This window comes from Papaver somniferum, chromosome 8 (assembly GCF_003573695.1).
Source record: "Papaver somniferum cultivar HN1 chromosome 8, ASM357369v1, whole genome shotgun sequence".
NCBI lineage: Eukaryota > Viridiplantae > Streptophyta > Magnoliopsida > Ranunculales > Papaveraceae > Papaver > Papaver somniferum.
The window spans coordinates 132,754,865-132,765,526 of record NC_039365.1 but is presented as its reverse complement, the minus strand read 5'-3'; the positions used below and the strand labels follow the sequence as shown (position 1 = coordinate 132,765,526).

At 35.6% G+C, this 10,662-nt stretch overlaps 1 protein-coding gene across 1 annotated transcript; it reads right to left on the bottom strand.

Moving 5' to 3' along the window:
• Nucleotides 1-5,142: 5,142 nt before the first annotated feature.
• On the bottom strand, nt 5,143-9,050 carry LOC113303095 (ATP-dependent Clp protease adapter protein CLPS1, chloroplastic-like). The gene is made up of 3 exons (XM_026552090.1): nt 8,858-9,050; nt 6,194-6,347; nt 5,143-5,762 (listed from the first exon to the last, which is right to left on the bottom strand). Exons 1-3 carry the CDS (start codon nt 8,919-8,921, stop codon nt 5,498-5,500), a joined length of 483 nt encoding a protein of 160 aa, XP_026407875.1. The 5' UTR covers nt 8,922-9,050; the 3' UTR covers nt 5,143-5,497.
• Between the last annotated feature and the right edge of the window lie 1,612 nt (nt 9,051-10,662).

Genomic DNA, 10,662 nt, shown 5'->3' with positions numbered 1-10,662 from the left:
TATATATGGAAGCAATACTCTTAATCAAAGCTTGGAACAACATACTGAAGAATAACAGACCAGGAAAGATCAGTTTTGGAGAGAAAATTCTGGGGAGAGTCACATCAAGATTGATGTGCGAGTAGAAATGAAATGAAGTTGCTTCTAAATTAACACTTCATTCAAGTAAGCACTACCACTAACCCCAATGTTAGTGACAGACTCATTAACCTGTTACCAGAGAAAATCAATGAACCTGACAACATATTTCTCACAAGGATTCCTGATGTTGAAGAAATCTATGATGTTAATTCTAAAGTCCATGAAACCATGGAAGACACCATGATCATATGTTTTCCACCTGGTTTCCTTTAAACACAATGAGAAAAATGTGACATTGTAGGTAAAGATGCGATGGATATGGTGCAAAGATTTTTTTCAACTGGTAAGTTGCTCAAAAGTATGAAAAGAAAAAATATTGTTATCATTCCAAAAGTGAAGCTTCTACAGACTCCAGCCGAGTATAATCCCATTGCCTTGTGCAATACAACATATAAACTAATTACTACAGTTCTTGCTACAAGATTGAGACTGTATATAGATAGAATTATCTCCCAATGAAGTTTGCATTTGAATCTGGTAGGCAAATATCATATTATGTCTTTCTTACACAAGAACTTATTCATGATTTGAAGAAGAAAAAAAATGATAAAAGATTATATGGCAGTGAAGTTGGATATGTCAAAAGCATTTGACAGGGTTGAGTGGATTTTCTTAAAGAAGATTATGTTAAAGATGGGTTTCCTAAATACTTGTTGTGACCTTCTTGAAGAGTGTATTAGTACTTCTGAAATAAGCATTACGCTTAACGGTTCTCTACGTTCTTCTTTTACACCTACAAGAGATCTGAGGAGAGATGATCCATTATCACTATACCTCTTTCTTCTAACTATGAAGGTCTTTATTAGAGCAATGTCTGATAAAGAAAACTCAAAGAAGATACAAGGAGTTGAAATATCAAAATACGCTCCTCAAGTCTCAGACCTTTTATTTGCAGATGATTGTTTGCTACTTATTAGAGCAAACATTCACAATGTTAATAACCTTCTAGAAGTGATCCAGGAATTCAGTGAAAGCTCTGGGCAAGAAATAAACTATCAAAAATAAGTTGTCTATACTTTGTGAATCTACATCCAAGACATTACAAAATGCTATCAAGAAGATTAACGTCCGGTGTATGAATATCGAAGAAGTTCACCTTCGCATCCCTATGTTCTTAGATATAAGGATAACAAGTTATTTTTCTAGAATTGTTAAGAATATGGAGAACATATTGTCAAGATGGAATGAGAAGCTAGTCAATCGGTATGGTAGAACAACACTAGTGAAACATGTTCTAAATACATTTCCTGTACATCAAATGGGTACTTTTCGATTTCCTAATAGTACCACTGAAGAGCTAGAAAGAGTCCATATATTATTATGGTGGAACAAGGAAAATGTGAAGGGTATAATAACTTTAGCCCATGTATTTTCAATGTACGATCCACATCGGGTAATGAAACAATTGGGTTATGTCCAAGAAGAACCCCATTTCGATGCTGAGCCGTTCTTTAAAGTGGTAAGGGAGGACTGCACCACGTCCCAAAAAAGTATTGTCGTCGCTTACCCTCCAGCGCCAGTTAACGATCATTGGAATCGAAGACGTGGTTGTAAAGTCGATACGAGTCTTTTGGACGAGGTGACCGAAGATCATGAAGCTGATGAGAAATACATGCCGTGGTACTTGGGTTGGGCTCGTCCTACTGTGATTAGGGAAATGACTGCTGAACAATTGGATCGTAAGAGGAAGATGGCAGCGAAAGACCCAACAACAAGTCTTAAGTTCTTTGTAAGTATTTTAGAGTTGCTCTTACTGTTTTAAGATTACATTATCGAATCATTCTATTAATTGTTTGTTGTTTAATTGAAAATAGAAGGAGCATTTAAAGAGCCTTGTGAGGGTGATGTATTGCGCAAGAGATAAATGAGAGCCTTTGTCGATTGAAGAGCAAAGTAAGCACATTGACTTTGCTAGCAATGTTGAAAATGAGGATGCATATGAATTGTTCAAGCAAGCTGATGGTGAAGTAAATATGGAAGAAAAAGCCATGAGGGAAGCAAAAGCCAAGATGAATGCTGACAAAAAGAGGGGTCGTTCCCGTGGTGGTGAATGTAGTAGTAGTGGTGGTGCTCTTAAACGGGGTCATGGTCGAGGTGGTGAATGAATGCATTCCTAGTTTATTTTTTTATGTTGTGGTAGACAAATGTTAAGGTTAATGGTTGGACAAATGTTTTTTTAAGCTTTATGGGACATGTTTTCGTATTTTGGACAAAAAATGTTGGATTTGTAGTTGTTTAATGAATGATTTGTTTATCTATGTAAAGTTTCAATAGTTCCGCCGGCATGCTTTTCTTAAGTTACATTGCCGACTAAACCAGGACCGGCAAGGTTGTGAACTGTCAGACTGCCGACCTGACAGCAGAAATGGTGTAGTTACTAGGGTCGGCAAGGTAAGCAAATTACCACCTTGCCGGCTGTTTGACTGCCGGCAAGGTATTAGATTATCGACCCTGCCGACTATCTGTTGCAAAAAATACCTTCTCTTGATGCCTTAAAAGAATAAGGTCGGTAGGATTATAAAATTACGACCTTGTCGACTATAATCAAGCCGGCACGCTAATGACCAAATACCATTCTGACGGTTAAACGGAAGAAAATGAACTCCTGATGCCTAAAATCATAATAAGGTCGGCAGAGTTAAGACCTTGCCGGTCAAACTTAGTTGGCATATTGGGGAAACAAAAACCGCGCCGGCGAATTCAAAATTCAAACTTTTTGCAAGTACAATTGCATTGATTGACTTGTACTTAGGCACTATGACGGCCAAATTTGGGCACTATCCTATAAATACACTAGTTCTATGTACAAAACAACATGCACCTATTTGCATATACTCTCCAAAGCTCATATCATCGTACACTCTATCTAACTCTCCCAATACCTCTATACAACAATGGCATCATTTGACTCAAATGAAGATTTGACAATCACCAAAGCGTGGTACGCGGAAACTCGAGTTAGACATCAGTCCTCCGTAAGGGTGGATGCCATAACCTTTTGGGCTTAGGTACACAATAAATTTAGGAAAGAGTTTGGAAATCCTAATGGAAGAAGTGTTCAACAAGTCCATGATAGGCGCCTAGTCATCAAAAATGCGATACTTGCTTTTTTAGCTTTCCAACCCCGGATTTTCAACGCTACCAACTTCAACTTGTCTATTGAACAATTTTTAAGTATGTTTGTGGTTTATTTTACGTGATCCATGTTGTTTTGTCTTCCTACTAAACACCACTAACAAAGTAAGTTTGTGTTTTGCTTTTGTAGCATGAAGTCGTCAAAGCGCGCTACTTGGAGGAAAAGGGGGATTCACATTCGATGCAAGCTATGATTCATGGTCTTCAAAATCCCGGAGTATGCCCCAGACTTCATGCAAGCCGGAGATGACTGGGATTCCTCCAACGAAGATTGATGGTTTTAGTGTAGGTTTTGTGGGTAGATCTCTATGTAAACCCTCACGAGACTATAACTCGTCCACTAGGGTCGCCTAGGGGTTCAAAGGCTTGATGCACATACTAAGTGCATTGGTTTTTCCGTCGACAAGGAGTTATATTTTATGTTTCAATCAATGTAGTAACCAAAATTGCATGAATAAAATGGATTACATCTTCCCATATTCTGTTTTCTGTTGGGTATAATTAAAGGTCGGCAAGGTTACATTGCCGACTTTTCAACAGCCGGCAATGTTAGAAATTATTTGCATGCCGACTATAAATCAGCCGACAATGTTAGAAATTATTTGCATGCCGACTATAAGATAGCCGGCATTGTAGGAAACATTTACATGCCGACCATAAGATTGTTGGCCCAATATAGTCGGCATATTCTTCATTCAAATACCCTTCCAGCCTACAAATGGTCGACGTCTTCTTCATCAGCAGACCTTGCCGGTTATACTTAGTCGACACCTTATTCAAACATCGACGATGCCGGCGGAACTTAGTCGGCACCTTATTCAAACGTAGACCTTTCCCATTTTCAAAACCAAATTTTTTGATCGAGATCGAAATCGAACTCATAAGACAGATAAAAGGTTTAATCTCATAATTTCAAAATTTTAATCTAAACTCAATTAATTAATTAATCAGATTTTTTTAGTGTTAATTAAACAAGGGTATATTAGCCATTCAGAAAATATATGGTTAAGGGGTGGCCTATTTTACTTCTAAATGCCTTGGATATTGTCTCATTACCCCAATTAATTTGGGTATTACCCCAATCAAGCCGGGTTCCATCAAAAAAAAAATCAAGCCAGGTAAATCAACTCACGCACTGACATAAAAAAAGCACAGAACTTTCGAAGGACGCGCCCACCCTTCATATTCTTATCCCCAAATCTACTAATTTTAAAAACATCAACCCCAGCAAAATTTGTTGAGAATAAACAGCCTAAGTCAAGCAGTGACTAGTTCGTCTACTATCCAGAGCCAGGTCTATCAGAGCCAGAGGGTGGGTACTGCTTTAATGGAGCTAGACGCAAATCATTAAATCAACTGTTTAGAAATGGCCTAAAATTTGCCATTTTTCTAAGGGTTAGGATCTGTTGACATGGTTCTAATGAGATAATTTTAACATTTTAGCGCCATTTTCCTTACCAAACCCAACTGACAATGAGTTTGAAGCTAATTTTTTAATGACATGTTCTTCTTGTAAGTCTCTATACTCCCACCAAAAATGAGACCATTCGGAGATATATAAGATAACCATCTACCATTTTGAATATCAACCATTATTAACGGTTGAAATTAAAATTTGTGGATGGTGAAGTTTTGTATTTCGGAATACTCTCATTTTTGGTGGGAATGTAGAGTTTTATATGAGGAATATGTCACCAAAATCTTATCTTCAAATTATTCATCGTTTAGATTCTTTTAGAGAAAAAGGTGTCACCATGTCAACAGATCCTACCTCTTTTTCTAATACAAGGGCTTAAAACTAAACTTTCAAGTGTCTCATCTGACAGTTGACTAGTTTCTTCTCACTCAACTCGCAACAAAAAAGTCTTCGAAATTAGGCCAATAGGCCTGCTTTCCATAGATTTTAATGTAAAAGTTGAGGTCAAACATTTTCCCTTCAACATAGGTGATAGCCCAGTCGGAATGTCTTACTCATTCACATTTCACAAGACTATACAGTTACTGCATCAGACAACCAGGTTCCCAGTACCCCGATTACTAGACAACCTTGAATATAACTACCGTTGCCAGTTTTCACCTTGTCTTGACTTGCTGAACTAACGAACTAAAAGTTCATACATGCATAGACATTTTCAGGTTATGTACGTATAATGTTGATTTCTTATATTAAGATTTGCTCAAAGGATGAGCAGTAATAGAGGCTCACATTTTCCTTATGAGTTCAACAACCACCACTGCTCGCAGGCTCTATTGAACTTAATAGACCATTACCTCTTAGTTGTGTGCAGTGATCTTCAGCATCAGCTTGAGCACAAATAATTACCACTGCCATTCCGTTGATGTGTGCTTCTTGCATAATATTGACTGCAATATCAAGTGTCATTCCAAGGATAACCTTCATTAGGACCTGAACAACATATTCCCTCTTGTTGAAGTTGTCGTTATGAAGTAATACGCGATAAGGAGGTGCTGTTTTCCTTGATTTTCTGAAAATGACATATAGATAGTAGCAGGGGTATTAAATCACTTTCTTGCTTTGTTTCTTTGCCCACAAAAGGCATATAAGTGTATTTTGGCATATAATTTGCATCTTTACATATTTCTTTAGAACCTCGAAACCAATGGCATTTCAACGTGAAAAAAGAGTATTTGTAGGAAGAGAGTTCACAGGAATTTTCACCTAGGAAATAATATATGGAAACACTATTCAGGATTCGGTAAAACAGCTCTTTGTAAAATATGTTTTCATGCTCATCACTTTTAAATCAGAGAAGAGGCAGAACTAAACAAATGGAAAGAAATAGGTCCCAGTAATGTTCAGTCCGATCTCCAGCACAGAACTAATAAAGTCTTCTATGCTTGTAACAGTTCATGAGAGCACATTGAATATAATCGACTTAAAGCTTTGGATCTATACCTCAAGTCAAACTCAGACTCCCGTCCAGGAGTAGTTTTCTCAATGGTTGGCCTTTCTAATAACCCACCACCTTTTCCTGGTCCAGCGGCAGATACTGTCATAAGAATGCCTCGATTAGTGCAATTTCCCTTATAAATGGAGTAAGTATCCCCTCCTGCACGCACAGTACCCATCCATGGGAATGTGTTAAACAGATATTTGAACTAAACTATCCATGGGAGTAGATAAGAAGAAATTAAACAAGTTCATTGAACTAGGAACTCCTTATTTTGAGTTGCAATACTACATCAAATTTTGATGGGTAAACTGAGACTCGTTCATTAAGAAGGTCATGAATAGAAAAAAAAAATTTACAGTGAAGAAATCAAGTCATCAAAATTGTTTATACACAAGAAAGATTAAATTAATTAATTTTCTGATATTAGAATGAAAAAAAAGAAAAGGCAACAGAAAAAATTACGAGTAACTTCAGCACATAAATGTGAACCTCTAACTTCGAGGTTTTTTCCAATGTGGAGGACTCTGGTGGAGGAATAAGTGCAGAGAGGTCGGACATAAAGAAACAACTCTTACACCTTATGAGCAGACGGATATATTTGCACATACTCGTGCCAGGATTCATTTGAATGTGCCTCGTGGGATGCATATAAGACACGTGATTTCTTAATCAGTGGCGAGTGATTCATTCTCTCAAGCAAATACAATTGCCAGTTATTTGTTAACAACTAGTGTACTTACCCTAAAAAGTTTCGCGGAAGGAGTAAATAAGAGATGCAAACCACAGACAAGAACACTCCGCATATGAAATAACAACCACTCTCTCTGAAACAAGTAAGGGAACCACATCAAAATACACTCTGCTTGAGTTACATGGATAGCAAACCCTTAAACCTTTAGGTAGCTCTAGCATGGTAGCGTCTTAATTAACAACTACCCTGCAGGATTTAACTTTTAGCAGAAGGCATAATAGTCCAAGTAAATGGTTTATGGGTCTAATAGGGGATTTTTACACGAAACAATTACGTTGTACTTAATTCTATTCTTTCAGCTCCGGAAACACGATTGTAAAAATGCTTGATAAGTTCTTAAAGTATCGAGTTGAAATCATTAATAGCTTATACCGAATGAACTTCACAAAAGCTTATAAAGATATTACTTTCCGACAAATACGGTAAGGTATCAATTCAGGGGTATCAATTAACACTGACAAATGCATGCACGAACTAGAAGCATAACTGTATAATAACATAAAGAAGTTCTAAGACATATACTATAGGCATGTATTTTCTAGAAACCAGACCACAACTGCATCTGCAGCTTAATCATCGTCAGTATATATATTCAAATAGATTGATATAGTAGAAACCATTTCAAACTAATCCTGGCAACTTGATCAGTATGGAGTACTATTTAAATAGATTGATATATAGCTCAGATCAATTCAAACTGAGCCTAGGCACATGAATACTGAATACGAAGATCTCACTTCCAGTCTTCCAAGGTTGAACATTCGCATTATTATTAGAACTCTATATTGTGCAAGGCATGAAACTTCCTCACACTCAAACATAATATTACCAAAACCCCGTGATTTATTCTTTGAAATCAAATCCAATAAAACATTGGATACATTTAATCATCTCGGAAGGATATGTTAGCATGAACATACGACCTGCCAGGCAGACAGAAGTATGATTCAAATTTTAATGAAAAGAGTAAATCCCATTGGACTAGAACTCTAGCTATTCCTAATCTTCTTATGAAAATGAAATATGTCATCCAACTAGACGGGCTGCTTTAGGTTAACAATCAGTTATGATGTAACAACATATAATTGGCCAAGCGATAATCTTTTCCGTCTCACACAGTGACATGTGCCTAGTTTACTTGTGAACCTGAAACCAATTTTTTTTTCTATGGCGAGTATATATAACAAGAACTTGACAACTCTTCGTACAAGTTAAACTGCAACCCATACATATAACTCAAACAAAATTGGGTTGTAAATACTAGATACAACTCCATCAAAAGGAATATCCGAGGAGCATCATATTTCTATGGAACGTTTCTAATAAAACGACCTGATAATTTTACGAACTCGAAAAACACTTTCTAATTTCATTCCAGCTCTATTTAACACCGAAAGTCCACTTTGTACTCTGGTATATAAAACCAACAGTTCAAGGTTTTAGTTTATTCTTATTCTGAAAACACATAAAACAGACTCAATTTTCCTATTCCTATGAGTAATCCATTTGCTCTAGTTCCACAAAGTTAATAAATCAATTCAATTTGCCAAAATGTTCACTGCAGCTTATAAATCCTCTACAAAATCTAATTTATATTCTTGAGGACAAAATCCATCAATTTATGATTTCTCTCGCTTGAAACGTAAAATCCATATGAAATTTTGCACAAAAACAACAAATTATGATAAGATTATCCCTACAATAAATACTAAGCTTTCATAACGCCATAGGAAAACTTAGTGGACAATGATTCATATAGAAATTCAATAAAGAAATTCAAGAAAATTTAATCAGTAGAAACATAGATTTTCATACAATTAGATGATTTGATGGAAATAACCAAAAGATTAAACAGAAAACTATAAGAATTACGAAATAAATGAAAGAGAGAAGGAACACAGAATGAAACAAAAACCTGGTTTATTGTTGAAGATATGATTGGGTGAAAGAGAAACTCTTCCCCAGATTGCAGTTTCCATGGATTCTCTCTCTCTCTCTCCCTCTCTACAAACACTGATGACTCTCTACTGTTTCGAGAGAGAGAGAGTGTTTGGGTCCGCTTATTTGCTTATTTATTTTATCTTTATTTTTCTGTAACTACGGCGAGTGGTGAGATTTTCGTTCTAAAAACTCATTATCATTTGTCATTGATATTTGAAAGAACATTACTTAGATACCCTTCAAAATTTATCCTTTCAAATAAAATAAAGAAACCGACAAAAAGAAAAGGATTATTTAGGAACCACGTTTAAGCATACTCCCACAAATACTCCATGAGGATATTAATGGTTACATGCAGCTACATTTTAACAAAAAAAAAAAACAAAATTGTTGTTCTCTTTTGTTTTTGTGATAAAAGGATCATACTAATCTTGGGTCCTTAATCTTTGTCATAATAAAAAAAAAAGAAAAAAAAACTAAGACCTTGTTTGTTTGGAGCTGATTCGGTGTCTGAATCTGGGTCAATTTCTGATTCGGGCAGAATCAGGCAATCAACAGTCTGACCATTTGTTTTGTATTTTGAGTCCGATCTGACTCGATTTCTGACTCAGACATAATCCTTAACTCGGATCCATTTAAATCAGGTAACAAAATATCCCTGATTCATGGGATCAAATCACTGACTCATGTTTTTTGAGTCAGATTAATCAGATCTGACTCAAAACAAACATATCGAGTCAGATCCAGATGAGTCGGGTGATTTCACTCAAATCCAGATGATTCAGATCCAGACGACTCAAATGAGTCAGGAGTAAACAAACATGGTGTAAAACTTGTCATAAACGTGTAATTATGTTAAGAATATGTAAGATGAATCTCGTTTATTACTGGGATGCCCTTGTATCTAGCCTTATAAATAGAGGCATTAATGTTTGTCTATTACATACATGAATAGAATTTCTCTTTCTTCTTCTTCTTCTTCTTCTGCTTTTGTCTCTTTTCTGGTTTCATAAGACGTTATCAGCACGAATATTATTCGGATTGAACTCTTATCCCAAAAAAAAAAATCAACAAATTCATCAAACGATATAAGTAGTTATGTACTGCTCATGATTACCATGGTTGCATGATGAAACATAAAGGAAAAAGAAAATCAAATCTGAATGTGTACCTCGTATACAATCTTATTTTGCCTATTAAGACAAACAACGAACGTATGAGGATTCTTTTGGGAAAATAATAATAACAATAATCAAAAGAAAACACAAAAGAAGAGTGTTTTAGAAAAGAAAAAAAAATCTACTCAGTGACTAAAGCTACGTGTATGACCAAAATTTGTCGATTAAATTTTGGTAAATTGTACAAACCAATTGATATTGGTTTTTATCCATGAGTTTTCTATAATGAGATGTAGAAATTGGCATTATAAGAACTTTTAGCCAACTTTGGATATTGATTTCTATTCCTTCAAAGAAATCTTCATCAACCAAAAAATAGTTTTTTCTCTACAAAGAATAACGATAATGATTTCTTTATTTTTCTCAAAAGAATCATTTAAACCAATTGGAATTGGATTTTTCTATATCGTTATTATTGTTTAAACTAATAGAAAATACCGGTTCGAATTTGTTCCACTCATAATTAGAATACTCTAAGGACACCAAAGGTCAATGGGTGCGCACCCGGCTTGTTAGCCTATATTATTAGTCCTTGTAGTGACCAAATTGATCTTGAATTTATTTTCTTTTGAAAAAAGAAAGTGTCCATAATATCATTCGC